The sequence below is a fragment of the Scardinius erythrophthalmus genome (assembly GCF_964197995.2).
Source record: "Scardinius erythrophthalmus genome assembly, chromosome: 24".
Lineage (NCBI taxonomy): Eukaryota > Metazoa > Chordata > Actinopteri > Cypriniformes > Leuciscidae > Scardinius > Scardinius erythrophthalmus.
Window position 1 is genome coordinate 25,892,287 of NC_138244.1, and position 23,315 is coordinate 25,915,601.

At 39.1% G+C, this 23,315-nt stretch overlaps 1 protein-coding gene across 5 annotated transcripts in view; it reads left to right on the forward strand.

Annotated features, from left to right (window-relative positions):
* The window catches only part of kif21a (kinesin family member 21A), an 89,791-nt gene that overhangs the window by 55,561 nt on the left and 10,915 nt on the right, over positions 1–23,315 (forward strand). For 3 of the 5 annotated variants that reach the window (XM_081356829.1, XM_081356833.1, XM_081356832.1), the window contains 14 exons: positions 646–753; positions 835–903; positions 7,350–7,489; positions 7,574–7,718; positions 8,459–8,653; positions 11,026–11,127; positions 11,253–11,418; positions 13,260–13,280; positions 13,891–13,948; positions 14,043–14,097; positions 14,312–14,520; positions 15,642–15,773; positions 17,299–17,435; positions 17,998–18,172. In XM_081356829.1, coding sequence (XP_081212955.1) covers positions 646–753; positions 835–903; positions 7,350–7,489; positions 7,574–7,718; positions 8,459–8,653; positions 11,026–11,127; positions 11,253–11,418; positions 13,260–13,280; positions 13,891–13,948; positions 14,043–14,097; positions 14,312–14,520; positions 15,642–15,773; positions 17,299–17,435; positions 17,998–18,172 — 1,712 coding nt within the window. The remainder of the gene's footprint in view (positions 1–645; positions 754–834; positions 904–7,349; positions 7,490–7,573; positions 7,719–8,458; positions 8,654–11,025; positions 11,128–11,252; positions 11,419–13,259; positions 13,281–13,890; positions 13,949–14,042; positions 14,098–14,311; positions 14,521–15,641; positions 15,774–17,298; positions 17,436–17,997; positions 18,173–23,315) is intronic. The other 2 variants (XM_081356830.1, XM_081356831.1) reach the window with 2 other exon arrangements.

Here is a 23,315-nt window from a genome sequence, read left to right on the forward strand (position 1 = left end):
TAATGAGAGTTAGTTGACATGTAGGTGCAACATTACCTAAGATTAACAGAATGGGGACCATCAAAATAAAGTGTAACCAAATATATAAGCTAAAATCAAATTAATAACATGATATGGCAGTTATGTACTTGAATTTGTCATAGTTACTCAATTAATTTTCTCTCATAATCAATGAGGCAATTCAATGAGACAATTAGGATGAAAATGAAGACATTGAATTTTATTCTATTTTACGCTGCTTCCTTAAATTCTGATTCTAATTATTGGATCTTGTTTCCTGCCTTAATTCAAATTGGCATTCATTTCTGAATGACACACAGCTGTTACTTATGTTACGTTGATGCACGAGTTTAATGTTACACTTGGAAGGTAACAGTCAAGGTGAATGCATAGCGTTGTATGCACAGTATATCTCATTTAGTGTGCCATGTTCTCAGTAGGTTGTCTGGTTATTTCATGTTTAGAGAAAATGTCCATCCTGTCCACAGTACACATCCTGCAGAAATAGTATGAGCAGTATAATAGCTATTCTAACCAGGTCCACACTCTTCATAGTGACAGGAGAAATCTGTCTAATTATCACTATCCACTTTTTAACAGCGCAAATCCTCCTGCTAAACTAGTATTGAAACGAACTGTTGTCAGGTGCGTCTGATGAAGCAGATGAAGGAGCAGCAGGAGAAGAACCGAATGGCCGAATCCCGCAGGAACCGAGAGATCGCCACGCTTAAGAAGGACCAGCGCAAACAGGAGGTGCATGATGGGAAAATAACACTGGCACAGTATGAAACAGAATGAAATTTCTTCAATGTGATGTTTTTTTCTCTTGTACAGCATCAGATGAAACTGCTTGAGGCTCAGAAGAGACAACAGGAACTCATTCTGCGGAGAAAAACTGAGGAGGTACATTTTTCACCTGAATTTTGTTTCTACTGGACCTACAAAGTGTGACACATCGATATATTCGTTTAATCATACAATAAAATAATGTTTAAAATTTATTTAAAATATAAAATATATTATTAACTTACATTTAATATTAAAATCCTAATGTAATTCATTTCATTTCCTTAAACATGCATTTACCCTGAAAATAACTCACTCACTTAGGTATTTTTTGTTATAAAATGCACTTATGCGCTTCAGTGTTGTTATTGTCAACTTAAACTATTAAAAAGAGTTTTTGTTAATTAAAATAAAAAGCAAATGAGATGAAACTAGGGATGTCTGAGCAGATCTCAAGGATCGTGTCGGGGCTAATTAAGCTTTTTTTTTTTTTTCACTTATTGGTATCGGCTATCCTTAGCCCGATGCTTTAATTGCACCTTCAAGTGGGTTTGCCATCCGCTATTAAAAGGAAAAGAAGTTTAAATGTGTGTGTGTGTGTGTGTGTGATGCACGAAAACCAATGAGGTTTGTTCGAGCGCGCATTGTTCAAGCTTCTGTGTTTAGCATATTTGATACGCATTTTTGTAACGAATCACTCAAAAGTAATTTATTTACTGTTTATTTGTATCTGCCGTCAGACTATCTGAGACGTTGTTGCCATAACGCGTTGCTGTGGGTTACGTCTTCGTCCAGACAGACTGGCGTTCCGACACCACGAGCGTTCTCACTTTTTTAACCTTAAATTCACTTTTTTGAATTAGTTGCAATTATTCTGCTTAATGGGCTCCAACGACTAAGGGCGAAGGAAGATCACACGCCTCGTGAGCCACAGAAATTGCCTCAACGATTGACTTATAGTTGCTTGGAAACTGAGGGGGACACCTGGGGGAATCAAAGCACAACAACTAATCAGTTTCACACCACCAAGATGAGTGGTAGACATAACAATACAGGGCCTGTTTACTGGGCAAAGCAAATTGAGCATCTCTTGAGCTTCACCATCTGGCTTAAATGTAGAAAACGGGACACTAAAGGGTGTCTCCCCAATGAACCACCACCGAAAGGTGCGTGGTAAGCAGTAAAGGCCGCCACATAAACCTTCAATATAGAGGAGCCAACTGAACTGGATGCGTGAAGGAGAACAAGAACGGACAGTCCATCGTTTCTTTTGATGCAAACAAGTCCACCTCCGCCTGGCAAACTTCTTTTAATCAGTTCCACTCTTCATTCCCGGGGTCCCTGCCTCGACAGGGTGTCTGCTCCCTGATTCCCAGAGGAGTATCTGCTGCGCTAAACCACATAGAGGGCCGACCACAGACCCCTCTGGTGATTTAGAAAGGGGACTACTGATGTGTTGTCTGAGTGGACAAGAACATGGGAGCTCTGCAACTGAGAGGAAATATCTCAGTGCTAGACATACAACCATCATCAAAAGGCAATCATATGCCATAAAGGATGGTGACCTCTCCTCAGGCCTCGAGTCAAGCGGCCATCCGGGACCCCAGCCTGTGAGGGAAGCATCTGTCATTAGCATCTTACGATGACAGAAGGCCCACAGCACTGGAGCCTGGGCCAAGAACCAAGGCTTGTTCCACATCAGTAGGGTGCGAAAGCATCTGTGCATGGCCCTGATGATGTCAAATGAGTTGCCTCTCGGGGCAAACCCTTTGGTCTTGAGCCACAACTGGGTCTTGGTGGTACTTGCATCGTAAGAAGAATGGCATCTATGCTTATATTAGTCTCTGTTTATCCCGAGGTTACCGTAGTCAGCCAGATCCTGTCTGTATCAAGATCAGTGGTGGACCTGCACCTAGAGACGACCACAACAGCGAAGACCATGACATCCAGACAATCCCTAGAGACAGATCTCCTGAGAAGACTTCATTGACTTCACATCCATTGGCACAGATCCTCAGTGAAGACCACGAGAACCAGACAAGTCTTCTGCACAAACCCCTACAGCCAGCTTCGACTCCTCCCCACCATATGATGAATCCTGATCTTCAAGCAGAAGGAACTGGAGGAAATATTCTGAATTATACCAATCCACAGTCTGACTTGATGCAGCCTGGAATCATAAATCACACCATGTTGGCTCATTTGGCCAGAGGAGAACTGAGCCTGGTGTCTCCCAAGGATTTTTTTCTCCATTTCTGTCAAAGATGGAGTTGTGGTTCCTTGTCACCATCTCCTCTGGCTTGCATAGTTGGGGACACTTAAAGGGCCCCTATTATGGATTCTTGAAAATGACCTTTCATGTAGTGTGTAACAGCTCTAAGTGAATGAAAACAACCTGCAAAGTTTTAAATCTGAAATTGCACTGTATATAAAGTTAGTCTTTCAAAAGTAAGAGTCGACTCTGAGTCAATGAACTGAAATGACGTTGTGACGCCAAGACGAAACATTAGCATATTGCCCGCCCACTTATTGTGCACACAGACACCAGGGAAACTTGAACCTCAAACCAGCAGCTGATTCCTGTGGACACTGGACAGCATCATGTCGAGGAGACGCTGTGCTCTACAATGTGAAGGTAAAGCCAGTTTTTTTCACTGCCCAAGGACAAGCATGTGAAGAATCAGAGGTTAAAGTTCATCTTTACCACAATATCACAGCATTATAATCCTAAACTTTTGCTGTGTTCCCTTTATTTCACTGACGACTGCTTCTCAAATCTCGGAGTTCAATGCAGGATTTGCAAACCGCTTGCACTTGAAAGATGGTGTTCAAAATACTTAGTTTTGAGTTTTATAATGTGTAACTTAGGTCTCCTGCTAACTGGCTAACTCACGTTATCACTGTCTTACTGAAATACTTCTGCTAATCAGTTGTGGGACACGATTACCTATAACTGTGTCTACTAATGCAGATTGTCTGTCGTTCTCACTATTCTGAGGAAAGATTAAGCATTGAGCAAGATTTGTTTTACCAATGTTTGTGTTGTCAGTAATTCATTCTAGAGCTCGGCTAATGTATACACTGTTATTGTTACGGTTTCTACGTATTCACCGCAATAAATTAGAAAAATCCTCAGTAAATAAATTAGCACAAGTAAAATAATCGGTTTATTTGATGGACATGCTCTTGTTAATGCTGATGGTGAGGAATTACAGTTGCAACATCTCGTATAATGTCCCTCAAACTGAGTAGTGTATCACTGAGAAACACTGAGTCCTGCTCGAGTCGTCCTTGCGATGGAGGTTCAGGTTGAATAACTAGTTCCAGTGTTTCATCATCGGACTTGCGCTCAGATTGATATGGTAAAATCAATATAATTGTTCGTTACTGTGTTTAGTTTACGGTGTAGGAGGCCTCAGGACACGCAGAGCTGACGTTGTTATGGCAATGGGCGTTTATGTTTTGACGCGCGCTGTACGCGGTAAACCAATCACAATTGACTGAGCTGGCCAATGTCTGGCACTGTCTGGCCAATCAGAGCAGAGCAGCTCGCGGAAAGGAGGGATTTAGAGAGATTGATTCTTCTGACGAGTCGTTTGAGAATCATTGAAAATGTGGTGATGTGCAAATGTATTTTATGAGAAAATAAAACAGTTTTTTTGACATTTGATGCATATAAACCTGTTGTAGGAGACTCCAAAACAACATTAGGAAACTTTAAAATGGCATTATATGGGCACTTTAATATTCAGCAATATTATTATTATTATTGCAGCATTTTTGGTGATCTTTACACAATTTTTGAGCGGAATTGAATCAACTTTAGCTGAACATTGACACTTTTGTCTTTTTAAAACTGCTTTACAGCAGAATTGAACCATGTTTGCATGATTTCACACGTGCTTCTGACACAGTCATGCAGAAACGTTCCCATAGCGTTAACATTCTAATTATGTTGGACATAAATGGACATAAATAAATAAATTAGAAATGTTGCCTCACCAGCTAACTGAAATAAAATAAGTTAAATTTGAAGTACTAAAATTCCTAAAACAAAAACTGAGATAAAATAAATTATAGCTAAATAGAAATAAATAAATATATATATATATTTATTTCTATTTAGCTATAATTTATTTTATCTCAGTTTTTGTTTTAGGAATTTTAGTACTTCAAATTTAACTTATTTTATTTCAGTTAATTTTGTTATGTGCTTTTGTCATTTCTATTTTATATATATATATATATATATATATATATATATATATATATATATATATATATATATATATATATATATATATATATATATATACAGTGAGGAAAATAAGTATTTGAACACCCTGCTATTTTGCAAGTTCTCCCACTTGGAAATCATGGAGGGGTCTGAAATTGTCATCGTAGGTGCATGTCCACTGTGAGAGACATAATCTAAAAAAAAAAATCCAGAAATCACAATGTATGATTTTTTAACTATTTATTTGTATGATACAGCTGCAAATAAGTATTTGAACACCTGAGAAAATCAATGTTAATATTTGGTACAGTAGCCTTTGTTTGCAATTACAGAGGTCAAACGTTTCCTGTAGTTTTTCACCAGGTTTGCACACACTGCAGGAGGGATTTTGGCCCACTCCTCCACACAGATCTTCTCTAGATCAGTCAGGTTTCTTGGCTGTCGCTGAGAAACACGGAGTTTGAGCTCCCTCCAAAGATTCTCTATTGGGTTTAGGTCTGGAGACTGGCTAGGCCACGCCAGAACCTTGATATGCTTCTTACAGAGCCACTCCTTGGTTATCCTGGCTGTGTGCTTCGGGTCATTGTCATGTTGGAAGACCCAGCCTCGACCCATCTTCAATGCTCTAACTGAGGGAAGGAGGTTGTTCCCCAAAATCTCGCAATACATGGCCCCGGTCATCATCTCCTTAATACAGTGCAGTCGCCCTGTCCCATGTGCAGAAAAACACCCCCAAAGCATGATGCTACCACCCCCATGCTTCACAGTAGGGATGGTGTTCTTGGGATGGTACTCATCATTCTTCCTCCAAACATGTTTAGTGGAATTATGACCAAAAAGTTCTATTTTGGTCTCATCTGACCACATGACTTTCTCCCATGACTCCTCTGGATCATCCAAATGGTCATTGGCAAACTTAAGACGGGCCTTGACATGTGCTGGTTTAAGTAGGGGAACCTTCCATGCCATGCATGATTTCAAACCATGACGTCTTAGTGTATTACCAACAGTAACCTTGGAAACGGTGGTCCCAGCTCTTTTCAGGTCATTGACCAGCTCCTCCCGTGTAGTTCTGGGCTGATTTCTCACCTTTCTTAGGATCATTGAGACCCCACGAGGTGAGATCTTGCATGGAGCCCCAGTCCGAGGGAGATTGACAGTCATGTTTAGCTTCTTCCATTTTCTAATGATTGCTCCAACAGTGGACCTTTTTTCACCAAGCTGCTTGGCAATTTCCCCGTAGCCCTTTCCAGCCTTGTGGAGGTGTACAATTTTGTCTCTAGTGTCTTTGGACAGCTCTTTGGTCTTGGCCATGTTAGTAGTTGGATTCTTACTGATTGTATGGGGTGGACAGGTGTCTTTATGCAGCTAACGACCTCAATCAGGTGCATCTAATTTAGGATAATAAATGGAGTGGAGGTGGACATTTTAAAGGCAGACTAACAGGTCTTTGAGGGTCAGAATTCTAGCTGATAGACAGGTGTTCAAATACTTATTTGCAGCTGTATCATACAAATAAATAGTTAAAAAATCATATATTGTGATTTCTGGATTTTTTTTTTTAGATTATGTCTCTCACAGTGGACATGCACCTACGATGACAATTTCAGACCCCTCCATGATTTCCAAGTGGGAGAACTTGCAAAATAGCAGGGTGTTCAAATACTTATTTTCCTCACTGTATATATATATATATATATATATATATATATATATATATATAAATAGAAATGACAAAAGCACATAACAAAATTAATCAAACTTAAAACAAAATAAAAAAAATAAGAATTAAAGCTAATTATAAATATTAATAAATATTATAAAAGTATTTAAATAATACTAAAACAACACTGATGCACTACACTATAATACACATTTTATTATAGAAATATTGCTTTGGCAACTAACTGAAATCAAATATGTATAATGAAATGACCAAAACAAAGTTAAAGCTAAACAATTATAAAATGAAAAGTGAATTCAAAATATTCATATATACTGTATTAGTATATAAATAATAGTAAAATAACAGTGATGAACTTGTATACTATAATGCACTTATACTTTTTAAGTGCCCAGATTATTTTGGGGGCCACTCTGGTTTTATATTTATTATCTAAATACTTTTAGGTAATACATTTGAATATTATATATATTTACTTTTATGTGAGTGGAAAAGTATCATATAAATGCTTTAATTTAGCCCTGCAGATAACAGCTATTTTGATTGTCAATTCATCTGTTGATTATTTTTTACTTGCCTATTCATTTTGGCAATATCAGATTTTCAAAAGTTTCCTGAAGTGATTGCTGCTGTGTCTCTCAGGTGACCGCTCTAAGGAGACAGGTGCGGCCTATATCAGGAAAGGTCACACGAAAGGTCAATCTAGAGTCAAACCAGGACTTCTCTCACAGGCCACCCGCGGGCCGGACATACTCGGGCTCAGGAGCACCTAATGGAACCAGGTACATTATACAGGCCTCATGTGAGCACTGTAAATATGTTCATATGACTTTATTATGCCTGTGACTGACAATTGTTTGCTTTAGATTATACTATCGCAGGCCGGCTGGGATATACTCCACCCGAGTGGCTCGTGGGAAATGGCAGAGTCTGGAACGCCGTATCTCCGATATTATCATGCAGCGCGTTACAATTTCCAACATGGAGACTGACATGAATCGTCTTCTTAAGGTACACATCAACCTGTTATCACGAGAAACGCCTACTTTACAATGTCAAATCTGCCTTAAAGGGATATTTCACCGCTGGAAAGATGAATGTGTATTTAAATTGGGTCATTTATGTAGTATAAATGGGAAATTATTTTAGAAGTTGGTGCCTTCTAGACTGAGAAAAGCCAGAAAATGTATTTTTGGCTCATGTGGATGAAAGACAACAACTCCCAGAATGCACTTGCTTCGCTGCCCTACGAGGCCACTCCCAAGCCACACCTCCCGGTTACAGAGGGCAGTGTCGGGAGAAATGATACAGCTAGGCTACTAGTCGACTGGAAACTGAAAAGACGGCGTTTTATCGTGAGATCCTCCTATGGGCGGGTTGAAGACATGCGGAACGAGCTCCTCCTACAGGCTGTAGTCTCTCGCCTCTGGACTAAAAAGCCTCAGATGCCGCTAAATTAGTTTTTTTTCCAGACACACAATACAGAAATCTCTCGTCTCAGGGGGACATGAGGGAGGCAAGCACGGTCACTCGAAAATACTACCGGGTTTCTACTGATACAAAGCTTAATGCTAATCGGTGAAGTATCCCTTGAATGCTAATACTGTAGATACAAATATATACACTGATCACATTTATTTAAAAAACTTTTATATGACACTTTTTTTGAAATGTAATTGCATTTACATTCCTAGAATAATAGCTCTGTACAAACTTGTTTAGCTTCTCATTGTTTGAAATCCCGCCCACAGCAACGTGAAGAGCTGACGCGCCGGCGGGATAAGATAAACCGAAAGAGAGAGAGACTGCTGGCGGAAGAACCGGAGGTAGAAAAAGATGTTCAGTCTCTGAATGAGGAGCTGGAGTCTCTGCTGGCCAACATCGACTACATCAACGACAGCATCTCTGACTGTCAGGCCAACATCATGCAGATGGAGGAAGCCAAGGTGAGGCAACTCCCACTGCTCCCTTCTCCCTGAGCACGGGATCTCTGTTCAAGGTCTCTTGACAAAATGCGTTACGCCCATGCAACTTTGTGTATATTAAGGCTTTTTTACACAGACCAGTAAAGGCTGCTCTGTGCATGCTCAAAATTCAGTGTAAAGATGCACTGCCGTATAAAAGCCAGACTTAATAATGTCTGCTCTGACCCACCTCACCCCCTAGTGTCAAATCATACAGTTGTAATTGATGTCATTTATGCCACTTCTGAACAGCATTAAACAGTGTGTAAAGACACTTAGATGCCACTTCAGAAGTGCTTCTACACTACCTTTGCAGTGTAAATGTGTTATTAGAGGAGTTTACACTGCGATGACATAAGATACTTCTGTAAATAAAAATAATAAATTACTATATGTTCGTAATATACGTGTATATAATGCAGTGTATTTAGAGAAATATACCTTTATTATTAATTAAATATTACGTGTCATATTTGAAAGCACTAAGATTATTATCTGTTGCGATGTTTAATGTGAAAACAAACGTAATTTGGTTAGATAAAATATACATCTAATCTCATTCAAACGTACTCATGATCACTGTAACTGCGAACAACCCACAAACAACTGTATACAATCCTCAATAATAGCAGTGGAGCCTCAACTACGTTTTACTGCCTTTATTTAATTCACATTTCTGAAAGTGCTGGAGTGATGCGCAATGGCTGATGGGTAAATTCCACCCTTCACTTCCTGTCAAGTGATGTATCGGTGTACTCTTATTCCCTATGCTGTTTGTAGTGCCCTTTGAACTGAACATGTTCTCTTCTTTCGAATCGGAAATTCTCTTAAGATGGTGGAATATCCTGTGAATACTCAGTCGAATGAAACACTCCTTCTATGATCTGAATCAATTCACTGTAATGACACTGCATCAGTTCACTGAAACAATTCTGAATCAGGTCACTGGCATTAACAGATTATTTTTTTTTTTAATGTTAAAATACGTTCTCTTAACCCAGTTTATTGTGCATTGACTACTATTAGTAGCCATTCATGGCATCCATCTCCCCCAAAGGTGTAAACATTGGGCCTTCCAAACATTGAGAGCAATCCACTCAGATCTGTCAGTCTCTTCGTTGCATAGGAAAAGACATTCGGCGTCGGTTACTGAAGTTCAAGACAAAATTCACTGCATTTAGACCTTCAAAGCGAACAGGGCCTTGCGATGTCATATGCTACAGTGTATGCTTCAATACCACACAGCTTCATCATTACTCGTTCAGAGAGACAAACTTACCAATTTACAAAGTATACTTTGATGTTTCCAGTGTAGACAGCCTAAAACTGGAGCTGGGAAAGACCTCTTATATGTCAAAAGATAAAGGAACATTTCTTATGTCATGACCCCTTTAAAGCTGCAGTCCGTAACTTTTTGGAGTTAAAAATTATCCAGAATAATTTTGAGCAAATACATAACCAGCCAGTGTCCAACACTATCTGCTTGCCTTAGCTCGATTCAAAACGGTAAGCTTGTAATAATGTTTTTAATTCCAGTGGTACTGGTGGATTTCCGCAGGAAATTCGAGCATGTCTTTGCGTCATTACGTCACATCTGTCCACATAAAGAAGGGGTCTCGGCTAGTAGGCGATGAGTGTGAGGATGATGGATGTGGAGATTTATAGCCTTTTCTCACAGCACTTGATATAATTAAACTTATCAATTTGATGGCGGATCCATAAAGGTTCAAACGACAATCACCAGTGACAACTGGACATTCACCTGTTGTAAAATGCAAAAGATTTCCAGGCGAAAACAAGGATAAATATCGGAAGGGCATTAAATGTAGTCACGCAATGTTGATGTTGTTAACATTAACTGTTTGAGAACAAAGTATAATTTGCACGGTTTGACATCATATGATAAGCGATCGTTAGATTTAATCAGCGCGATTTACTGCAATGCTTTTTTTCCCTTAGTTGGTCAGAACAAAAGATGTTACTTGCTTGTTCAGACGACATTTTCCAGTGAAAATTCTAATGTTGGTCATACTTCCAAAAAGTAGAATCTGTGATTGCAGATGACAGTATCCACACCGGCACGTGTGATTGACAGCTACATCCTCCTCAAAACACTGGATTCATCCGCGTTGTGCCGTGCCGAGGCACAACTCGCGTAAAGTTGATAATTCCGCGAATAACTGCAATTGCAGATTTCGAACAAAAAACCCAGAGGAAAAACTACGTACTGCAGCTTTAAATCAAACCACTGGAATATTGCTTTTAAACTCGAATGAATAGAGTCACTCAAATTACTCTAAATCAAACCACTAGTATTGAAAAAATTATATAGTGTTTTTTTTCTTCATGCGTAGGAAGAGGGTGATGTTATTGATGTCTCGTCTGTGATTGGTTCCTGCACTCTGGCTGAATCTCGATTCCTACTGGACCATTTCATGTCCATGGCCATCAACAAGGTATCCAATCACAAAACTGTTACGCTGCTTTGGTCTTCTCTGTTACATGCTATAATGTTAAAAGTTCAATTCTCATAAATAGATTCATTTATTTTTAAAACATTAGCCTGACCACATGCTTTTAGGGTCTACAGGCAGCTGTGAAGGAATCTCAGATAAAGGTGATGGAGGGGCGGCTCAAGCAAACTGAGATCAACAGTGCCACTCAAAACCAGCTGCTCTTCCACATGCTGAAAGAGAAGGCAGAGTTTAACCCGGAACTGGATGCGTTGTTGGGGAATGCTCTGCAAGGTAGGGACGTTCCTCCTGAAACTTATCTGTTAGCCATTTGACCCCAGGCCTTAAGACCTTAACAGTGACCTTAGCGGTACTGCTCAGCCCTGTTAGCATGCCAGAATACCCATAGTGAAAGATTTTGCTAATCATAAGAAACCCGTAAGTGTTTTGTGATTTTGCAAATACTCAATCACAAAATTTGGTCTAAAGATGCCAGATGTCTGACAGTCACTATTTTCCAATCTGAGGTAAAGTGCAATTGTGGCCCAGCCTGCTCCTGGAGAGCTACTATCCTGCAGAGTTTAGCTTCAGCTCTAATCAAACATACATGAACCAGCTAATCAAGGTCTTCAGGATTACTTGAAAATATCAAGTATGTGTTGGAGCAGGTTTGGAAATTAAGTCTGCAGGAAGGTAGCCCTCTAGCTCCACTTTTCCACTGGGGCTGGTGCTGGAGTCGGTGCCCAATCTGGAAGCAGGCTGTGCTTTTCCACACACAAAACCCTGGACTAGTGCCCAAATCGTATTTCCAAACCAGCCCTGAAAACTTGCTGGTCTTGGTCAGTCATTGATCATTGGAAAACACACCCTGGGCAAGCGCTGGCTCCAGCAACTGCACCAGCCCCAGTGGAAAAGTGGTTTAGGAGCAGTATTTGCTACTCCTGGTCTAGGGGTTGCACTAAGTAGCTGATTAGTTCTGCCATGTTCTGACAAGTTGATGTGTTGAGTCTCTGATGACTAGTCATGGAGTTGCACCAGCCAAAATTCTTTCAACCCACCCTCAAACAATTCAAGTATTGCCCAGAACCTGACAGAAACTATAAGTATATGTAGTTGTTGTATGCACTATTTATGACAATGCAAGCAGCATGAATCTTGTGATGAAGATATGCACTTTCATTTGTAGTGGTGTGAGCCTAAATATTATATAAAACAGGCTAATGGCTGAAACCCAGATCATGTTCAAAGTCCCGGGTTCTCTAACTGGCTAACTGGAAGAGCAGGCCAGGGTGCCCTTTGCAGCTCTACAAGTATTGTTTGACACAAGTCTGTCTGGAGTCCGAGTCTTGTCATGGGTTTGGAAGCACTTGGACTTGGTCTTGACTCTGACTCGACCCTCCTCGGGTCTCTGTCTTGACTCTGACTTTACCTACTCAGGTCTCGGCCTGGACTCTGACTCGACCCTCTATGGGCTCTGTTGTGTTGAGTTTGTGGTCTCAGCATCAGCATTAAGTGTGGTACACATTGCAGCTTTTTTTGCCCAAGAACCACCTTTTTTTAGACAGGAAGAGATTGTCTAAATGACATGTCTGACCAGAATTAATTTTTTGATACCTTAAATTTTGTGTGTCCGGTCCTGCTTCTGGATGGCCAACGTCCTGCAAAGTTTAGCTCCAACCTGTTCAAGCACTCCTGCTTGAAAGTTTCTAGCGGAGGTCCTGCAGATCTTGATAGGCTGGTTCAGGTGTGTTTAATTATGGTTGGAGTTAAACTCTGCAGGACATTGGCCCTTCAGGAGCCGGATTGGACACCTCTGAGACCACAATAATGGACCTACATATAACAAAGTTGCACTTCAGTCAAATAACAATCAATCAGTCCCCATGAAAGGTTGTACGGTGTCCCCATGTACATGCTTTCCACAGTCATTAAACACCTTAAAAATCAGGGAATTTTAAAATTGTGATACACAGGCCTGGAAAATCATGGGAAAGTCATTGAAATGGGTTGGTTATAAAGTGTGGAAACCCTTGAAATATCTTTTCCATATTCACATTGTATTGTGGTATATCCATGAATACCATCATACCATATAACTTCATCTTTTCTGTTCCCCTGTTGCCTGATTTAAACAGAACTAGGTAACATGCCCTTGGGTGAGTACCAATAGCCACACTCTCTCTGTAATGAGCGCATGGGTCTACCTCCTTGGACTAACCACAGGCTAGCGGTCCCATCCGCAGGTGCATGAGGCTTCTGTTCATCTGTCCACACCTCCTCTACCGGTTCTTACCATTTTAAACCATCAATCCCCAGCTAGCAACATACTACTTATCACCAATAGCATAGGCTACATCGCAGTCCAGCAGCAGGAAAACAAGTGATTCTTCCAGACCATGTACAACTAATTTTTTTCCTCCTTTTTGATTGATTTACCATTTGTGTTCCCTCATCCTTCTTCTCCACAACCTTTTTGCACTAACTTTGACGATAGCCTCTTTCTGGTCACAGCTGATATCAGAAAACGGTTTGGATCAGCGTTCACGGCAACTAAGAAACTAGCATGGTAGCGCTGTGCATACTTTATCCTCATTTGCTTTGTATTATTACCACACTCTCGAAAGTCTCTTAAACATCACAGATAACAGTGTCGGCGTGTTTGCCTTAATTCAAGTATCTTGCAAGTTCTTCCAATTCTTCTGGTGCAAGTTAGACACCCATTTGTGGTTGCTTGAATATCCACTCTCATTTCTCTTTCCTCGTTAGAAAATGGAGACGACAGTAGTAGCGACGAGTCGACCCCAAGTCCTGCAGTGGAAGGAAAGTAAGTTAATATGCCAATGGCAAATATGTTTGTTTTCATTACTGTGCTCTAATGATTGAACAAACCGAAGTCAATATCTTTTCCCATAATTCAGCACCCTGGCCTCAGACCTCATGAAGTTATGTGGCGAGACTAAATCTAGGACTAAGGTATGGGACAAATTACCTGAATTTTACCTTACCGAAAGCTTGGTAACCAAGAGATTTGGCAAATCATGAGCTATGATCACCGTGCCTTTAATCAAGACACCTCATCTCAGTTGGACTGAACCTAATAAGTGACTTTGGATAACAACCATTTCCTTGCAGATCCTGTTCCATATTTAACTTGCCTTGTCTATTTGTTTTTGCAATAATTGTAAAGGCCCGAAGGAGGACCACTACTCAGATGGAGTTACTCTACGTAAACAACTGCGACTCTGGCCCGGACACACCGACAAGAGACTTAATCCCTTTACACCCAATGACTGAGACCTCTGAGGGAGCGGGAGATCTGGAGTCTGCTGGGAACACAGTCAGAGATCGGGACTACATGCTCCCCCCTGCCGGATTGTCCTCTAGAATGGGTAGCATGTAAGTGTAAAGTAACCTAAAACCTTGCTAACTAAAATCTCCGCTTACTTACTTCTCCATCTCACATCATGCATGAACTAACTACTCCGGCTTTGTTTACTTTAAAATGTCCTTTGCTTCCGCTAAATGTTGTGCCTTGTTAAAGAAAGATGCTTTGATGTCACACTAATATTTTTTCTGCTATGTTGTTAAGACTGATCTCATCTGGTTAATTTCGGTTTAGTCAAAAGTTTAAAAAACTTCAAAAATGGTTTTCTCTCATCACTTGTGTTCAATTGACTTTCATTGCTGTTCCATGTGAGTGGCTAACAACACTAAACAACAAAGCTATAGTCTAGAGTCAGATTTGGCAATACAATCCATTTGTCTCAAAAGATTTCACACCATTAAAGTAAATAAAAAAAGATAACAGCATGCGTGAGTTGTGGGGACTACCTTTTAGTGGGAAGAACTGTACACTTCTGGCAACTATTTGTGGTTTACCAGAAATTTACTTCAAGTTTGACCAGAAACAGTTTTTGCAAAGGATCGTGTTCAAGAAAAACATCAACTGTGATGATCTACAGCAAGAGGTTAAGACGGGTGTTATTCACAATACCGTTCATGTTCTTTTAACTAAATCACAATCTGACATCTGTTTGAACTCCTTTTTTCACAAACATTCCAAACATAGAAGTTATTTGAATTTTTTTTTTTTATTTTTTTATTTCAATAATAATCAAATAGTTCAATAATCATATCACTTCAGTGAAAAGTTTAACAGCTGTGAGAAATTTTTGTATAGTTGCCACAGGTTTGCCGCCAGTCTTGGCGAATATTTTCTAAATAACGGTTTGCCAGTAGTGGCAGATATTTCTGTGATTCGCCACAGAATTGGTTGCCAGTAGGTTTGCATGGTTGCCAATGTTTTTCTTTTGTCTTTTTTTAACCAGCAAATAAAGTTTTTGCTGTAGTAACTTGAGTTTAATTAGCTTTTTTAGCTTAAAAAAAGACAATGTTAGGTTTATTTGTGTATTTTTTTTTAATGCATGCTGCCCACATTATGTTTGTGTTTCTTTTTTTTCAGTCCTTGTGTTTTATTTTTATGTTTCTGTCTTTCACATTGCAAATGGATCTTAAAGTAGCAGCTCTGGCAACAGACTTCCAGCAGGTGGGCAAAAGAGAGTACCGGAACCATCCCCTCTTTCTCGCAGGAAGACTTATGACAAGGGACAAGCCGTGGCTGACAAGGCTAAAGCCAAAGATGTCACACAGTAAGAGCTAGCACCCCCCAGTGGCAGCAAGCTACTACTGCAATTTATGGAGGGTTTCGGCTTCTGCCTGTTTGTGTTGGATTTAAGACAGTCTACTGTGAAAATAATAAATCCTGCAAACAATAAATCCTATGAATCCTGCAAACAGGATTTGTGTGTAGAAAGATTGGCATATAAGATTTAAAAAAAAAAAAAAACTGTTTTGAAGAAGCATGCTCTCTGACTCTCACCCCAAAATGTAAAACACTGGCTACTTTACATTGACTGCAATAATCATACTACTCGCTTTATTAAGAATGAGAAGAATCCCACTCATATCCTCGTTCACATGCACATTAACATCTGGTTCACAAATGGTGTACAACTCGAAATTCCAACTTAGACATATGACAGTAATCCAGAAAATGGTTTTACATGGCATTTTCAAATTCAGAATATGACTTATAGTCCACATAAAAAGTGGCCACAAAATGCCGAATTGGCTTGGATTTATAAGTAGTCATAGATTTTGCCCTGCAGAACTTGTCGCGTGGGACTAAATAAACTTGTCCTTTCAAAATGAAATGTCGCTAACGGGGTGTCCAGGCGCAACTAAAATCCTTCTATTCACCTCGGTAAGGAACATACCAGGGGTGGTGAGAAGTTATTGCCTTACAAATGCTGACTACTCTGATTATTTGCATCTGAAGTGTTTTTGGTTACTTAAATTAGACATTTTTCATAAGTTAATTGAAGAACATTTCTGTGAGTGTTTGTGAATATGTGGATGTTCATGCATTTATAGTGGTTTCAGTAGTTATGGGAGGATGTGCTGGACCAGCATGATTGATTCATGCATTCAACAGTATCAGTAAATCAGACAATTTCATTGTTAATGTGCGTCAACCTCTCCACCCTATTTTAACTTTCTGATTCCTTTTAATGTATTTATTTATTTATTTTGATTTTGCATCATGAATGTTTATTTCACTGCATGTGGATGAATTTCTGGACAGCGACCATTGGCACACATGCCCTGTCATATTTTGCTTCACAAACTATTTTGGCAAAATCATACAGTGCCATGAAAAATGACTTGCATTCATGATCTCGTTCATTGTTTATGCTGAGAACTAAATGACACACTTGGGTGTTTTTTGTTGTTAAATCATAAACACTGCGACTAGCTGATGTTGGATATGGTAACCGTTTTTTGAACGTTGTTCTTGAATCTTTTAAAATGTTCCCGATGTGATGCAGCTTTGGCCATTTGATCTCGTTTGGTCAATTATAAAATCAATAATAATAATAATAAAAAAATACTTCTGAAAATATTCTCCAAGTCTTTTTCAAAACTTTGCTTTGTTTAGGGTGTCAAAATTTGATTATATGAAACATGGAGATAAATATGCAGTTAAAGAGGGAATGGGGAAAGTACTTTATGGCACTGTATCTGCAGCAATGTGTGGACAGAAGAGGATGATGTCTCGACACACGAGTTTTGATGGAGGAATCTTCTGATTGTTGATTGTTTGATGTGCGTCAGAGGTGTGATCAACCCTGTTCCTGTGTCGAAGAGCAGTCGTGGCGGCTCTCTGCAGTGTGTTCACATAGCCGAGGGTCACAGTAAAGCTGTGCTGTGTGTTGACTCCACAGATGACCTCCTCTTCACTGGGTCAAAAGGTCAGAACACCATTCAACCAGCATTATATGCTTTATTCTTGCCTGCATGTATGCTAGTAGGATTTTGTTGTGCTCACTCGACCTGTTTCAGAAAAATAAATGATTTTGGATTTTTAGTTTGGAGAATAATATTCACAAATTCACCGGAATCGTAAACCATGTTATTTTATGAATGTTTATGTACCAATACTATAGTATTTAGTAATAATCGAATTAGCTTTTATTTTTACATTTTAAGTTTTTTATTTTCGTTTTTGTTTGCTTTAGTGATTTTATGTGTTTCACATATAATATTTCTATTTAGCTTTAATTTTTATTTCAGTTTTAAACAAACTTCTTTCATTTAAGTTAGTTGCCAATGCAACGTTTCTAATTTTCATTAAGTTTTTCAATTTAATATTAATATTTAATTTTATTTCAGCTTTAATTTTTAGTAAAAAAATAACAACAATGATTGTAAAGAATTCAGTTCCTTCAAATTTTTTATTTTATTTTATTACTTACTAGTAAGAATAATTGGTCCAGCCAGTTTTTATAACCTGGCCCTGTTTCCTTTTCCCAGACCGGACCTGTAAAGTGTGGAACCTGGTGACGGGACAGGAGATCATGTCTCTAGGCGGACACCCCAACAACGTGGTGTCTGTGCGTTACAGCTCCAGTCTGGTGTTCACAGTCTCCACTTCCTACATCAAAGTCTGGGACATCCGTGACTCGGCCAAGTGCATCCGGACCCTCACGTGAGTTCCTGAACATATCAGACATGCATTCGGAAACTACAAGCACAAACATTTAATTCTTCAAAATGAAGCCGCAAGCGACGATCATCGGGATCCAAGCATAAATGGCCCATGTGGATGATAGTTTGGTTTGATGAAGCAGGTTAGCAAGGGACAACTGACTTTCAAAGGAAATCCCTTATTTCAGCTTGCAAACATTATTTTGATCATATAATTCATTTCTGTAAGCATCCTTTTGTAAACTTATTATTTAAGACTATATAGTCAGTGCACTACAAATAAACTGGTTCTGTACATTTATTCGACATTCAGACTGATGGAATCTATGCAAGCTTGTTTCCACCACAGAATAAAACATTTTAAAAGATAATTGCGACTTTTATATCACTCAATTCTGACTTTATAACTCGCTATTGCGACTTTATATCACACAATTCTGAGATAAAAAGACAGAATTGTGAGACAAAAAGTCACAATTATTGTGGCGGAAACAAGCTTTCATAGGAATCAGATAAAAAAAAAAAATCTTGTCTTGTGTTCCCTCTTGTGTATAACATTAGTATTTCTGAATCCCATTGATAAAAATGGCGGATATTTTATGATATATTGTGCAGAAGTTGAAACTGGATTGTTTACACAGAATGTCTTGTCCGTGTTAAACTGATTAGATTTCAGAAGAAAAAAATGTCTTATTATGTGGTAACCTCTAGTGGACAACATTCTGCAGTCTGTCGGCCAACTCGAGTTACCGAAAACCTCAATGACAGACAAAACTCTCCTCCCAAACTACTTGACTGATTCACACAAAATTTTGCATGCATCATCTATAGACACTAGGGCTGTCCCTGACTATGGATTTTCAGAGTCGAATCAGAATCGTCAAGTCTTGCCTATAGTCGACTAATAGTCGAATCATGTTTATGGGGGCGGGGCTTTAACATTTCAAAGTGGCGATGTACAGAAAATCACACAAAGATATAGAAGAAAATGTATAAAAACATTTTGGATCAATAAAACTAAGAAATAACATAAATAACTCCAGAAAGGCCACACTGCAGACAGGATTTGCATTTCACATGCAAATCTAATTAAAACGGCTAAATTACCTGTGCGAGCAAGCTCTAAGTACAGCACAACATCGATGCACCGAAAAAATAAACAATTAATTTACAAAATTCTATTAGAACAGAATATACCTTTCTAATAAATAAAAAAACAAAACGAAATAAATCAGAATCAAGTCACAAGATGAGGAGCAAATGTGTGCAAAATGCCTAAAGTGCAGGGGAACATATATTCAAAACACAAGCCACAAATAGTTAGATTAGATAACCCTGAAAGATCAATAAATAATATAATAATAAAGAAATTATTAAAATAACAATAGTAGCCAGAATTTTCAACTTTATAAATGCTAAACTCAATAAATGCTAAACTGGAGTGGCAGTCTTTTTAGCTAAAAATGTTCACAGCATCCAACAATCAAATTAGAATCGGCTGAAAGTTTTAAATCACTTGTACCCGACCTGATCGAGAGAACAAATCCAGTCTTTCACTCTGTCTGTGTCCGTTGGAGTCTTTTCAAATTGTGCGCGCGGATAAAATACATTCTAAAACATGAAAAGCGTTTATAGAAAACGCTTTACTATAGGAGGAACTCATTGTGTTCATATTCTGGGTTCATCTGCTTATCTGCACATAGTATGGTTTCTTAATAAAGTGTGTACTGTATACATACATTAAGCCACGTTAAAGTGCCTTTTAAGTTTTTTAAAAGCTTTTTTCACGTTAAGCGTTTTAGAATGTCCCGTGGAAAACCAACTTGTTAACGTTGGCCGGCAGAAGTGCGATCAGGGTTTTCCTGATGCTAAATCCAGCCTTGGAGAATATCCTTTCTGATGGTGTACATCCACACTTTAGATTTTCTTATCCCAGACATTGTTAAAGATTTAAATCCTTGCCGCCACGACGCTCCTCTGTCGGTCACGGATTGAAAGTGAAACTGAAATCTGTCACGGGGTGTTTGGATTTATTCACGCACGTTAAAAAATATTTATTAAAAGCTTCTTTCTTTGCACATTACAGCATTATCATAATAGGCTGAATATTAACGTATTGACAGAAAACCGGTAGTTCTATGTGAAATCAGACATTGAACGCCCTCATATAGCCAGTGGCATGATCCTCGTTTCATAACACCTCTGCGAAGATTCGACCGCGAGATCGGTAGTCGAATCAGGCTCCTCCAATCGAAGCATCGAATCTTCAACTATTCGGTGTCACCCCTAATAGACACTAATGACAAAAAGTTATCAAAAGAAATTTGATTAGTCAAGCCGTTTAGAAGATTTAAGCCAATTCATTTTGTAACAATGGCTCAATACACTTATCAAACTATATCTTCTAAACCATTTGATACATCTACATTTTTGTCTTCCGGGTCTCTAGATGCCATCTCTGATGCAATCAGCCTGGTTTTCTTTACATTAGCACTTGGACTGATTGTTTGAATGAATTTCCCTGAGTTTAGCGACTTAAAATGATCTGATTGCAAACAGAGAAGTGAAATCAGGTTAAAGCGTTAGAAGAGAAATGTCCTCCTACAGGGTTACAGTGCTTGATAAACTCCCGACTCCCGAGATCATCTATCTGCGTTATTAATGATGCAATTTCATGTGCTTCAGCAATTTATTTGTGCTAAATTATTTTGAATTAATTACATCCATTAACGTGTTAACGTTATGAAGGTAAAACAGTAGCAAAACTCGAGAGCTTGCTAATTTGAATGTGAGAACTTGTAAAATTAATATTTGTATTTGTAAGTTGAAATTTATACTTGCAGCTCTGATGTGAAAAGCTGCATCTATCGATTTGCACACACAGACAATACTCAGAACACCTGTGTTTTGAATTCGAAGTTGCAGATTAATAGTTACAAATGTGTAAAGTGTCATTTACATAAACAAAATGACAGGCACAATTGTGTACTACACATTTATCTTTGTGCTTTAGTTCAGTTTCGTTGTACAACCACAAGTCGGCACTCACAACCTCTCATATCTGGCAGTACAGCTTCAAATCCTAGCGCTTTGACTTTTGCTACTCTTTTTGCGATATGCCTGTAGCAAAACTCACTCGTGCACTTGTAAATGCAGACTTGAGAGAGCAGAGTCGGGGGCGGGGCTGGGGTCGGAATGAAGTCATTTTATTGGTCGATGCCTCACCAATGAACAACGCCAGCCACAATGCAAACATTTGTATGCATATGTATCAGCTATTTTTTAAAACGCTTGGAAAATATTTTTATGAAATATCATTAGTTTTACTGGAATAGTTTTACAGAATATGAACGCGTTTAATTGAGACAGTGGTATTAAAAGACCAAACAGGAAACACCATATAGCCTATACAGAAAAAAATTGAGCACAGAATATGAACGCAACGCGTTTAATTGTACGTTTTCCTCGAAACCCAAGAAAACGCTTAATGAGGCTTAATGGACCAACAGTTATAAAATAAAAATTAAAAACAATAAAAAAAACACATAATTTGTTACTTTATTAATAAAACACTAGGCAGCAAGTTTATTTGCACTGAACACACATTTGCTTATATATATATATATATATGAAGAGTTCAGATGCTCGTATATTTAAATTCAATAATTTCACTTAAATGGCAGTGAAGATTACCTATTAATTATCATTTAAGTGAAATTACTGAACTTAAATATACGAGCTTGATAAAAATGATCATTCTATAAGAAAATTTCAAATGGCATTTAGAGGCTTTTGCATCTGAACTCTTCATATATATATATATATATACAGTGAGGAAAATAAGTATTTGAACACCCTGCTATTTTGCAAGTTCTCCCACTTCGAAATCATGGAGGGGTCTGAAATTGTCATCGTAGGTGCATGTCCACTGTGAGAGACATAATCTAAAAAAAAAATCCAGAAATCACAATGTATGATTTTTTAACTATTTATTTGTATGATACAGCTGCAAATAAGTATTTGAACACCTGAGAAAATCAATGTTAATATTTGGTACAGTAGCCGTTGTTTGCAATTACAGAGGTCAAACGTTTCCTGTAGTTTTTCACCAGGTTTGCACACACTGCAGGAGGGATTTTGGCCCACTCCTCCACACAGATCTTCTCTAGATCAGTCAGGTTTCTTGGCTGTCGCTGAGAAACACGGAGTTTGAGCTCCCTCCAAAGATTCTCTATTGGGTTTAGGTCTGGAGACTGGCTAGGCCACGCCAGAACCTTGATATGCTTCTTACAGAGCCACTCCTTGGTTATCCTGGCTGTGTGCTTCGGGTCATTGTCATGTTGGAAGACCCAGCCTCGACCCATCTTCAATGCTCTAACTGAGGGAAGGAGGTTGTTCCCCAAAATCTCGCAATACATGGCCCCGGTCATCCTCTCCTTAATACAGTGCAGTCGCCCTGTCCCATGTGCAGAAAAACACCCCCAAAGCATGATGCTACCACCCCCATGCTTCACAGTAGGGATGGTGTTCTTGGGATGGTACTCATCATTCTTCTTCCTCCAAACACGTTTAGTGGAATTATGACCAAAAAGTTCTATTTTGGTCTCATCTGACCACATGACTTTCTCCCATGACTCCTCTGGATCATCCAAATGGTCATTGGCAAACTTAAGACGGGCCTTGACATGTGCTGGTTTAAGCAGGGGAACCTTCCGTGCCATGCATGATTTCAAACCATGACGTCTTAGTGTATTACCAACAGTAACCTTGGAAACGGTGGTCCCAGCTCTTTTCAGGTCATTGACCAGCTCCTCCCGTGTAGTTCTGGGCTGATTTCTCACCTTTCTTAGGATCATTGAGACCCCACGAGGTGAGATCTTGCATGGAGCCCCAGTCCGAGGGAGATTGACAGTCATGTTTAGCTTCTTCCTTTTTCTAATGATTGCTCCAACAGTGGACCTTTTTTCACCAAGCTGCTTGTCAATTTCCCCGTAGCCCTTTCCAGCCTTGTGGAGGTGTACAATTTTGTCTCTAGTGTCTTTGGACAGCTCTTTGGTCTTAGCCATGTTAGTAGTTGGATTCTTACTGATTGTATGGGGTGGACAGGTGTCTTTATGCAGCTAACGACCTCAAACAGGTGCATC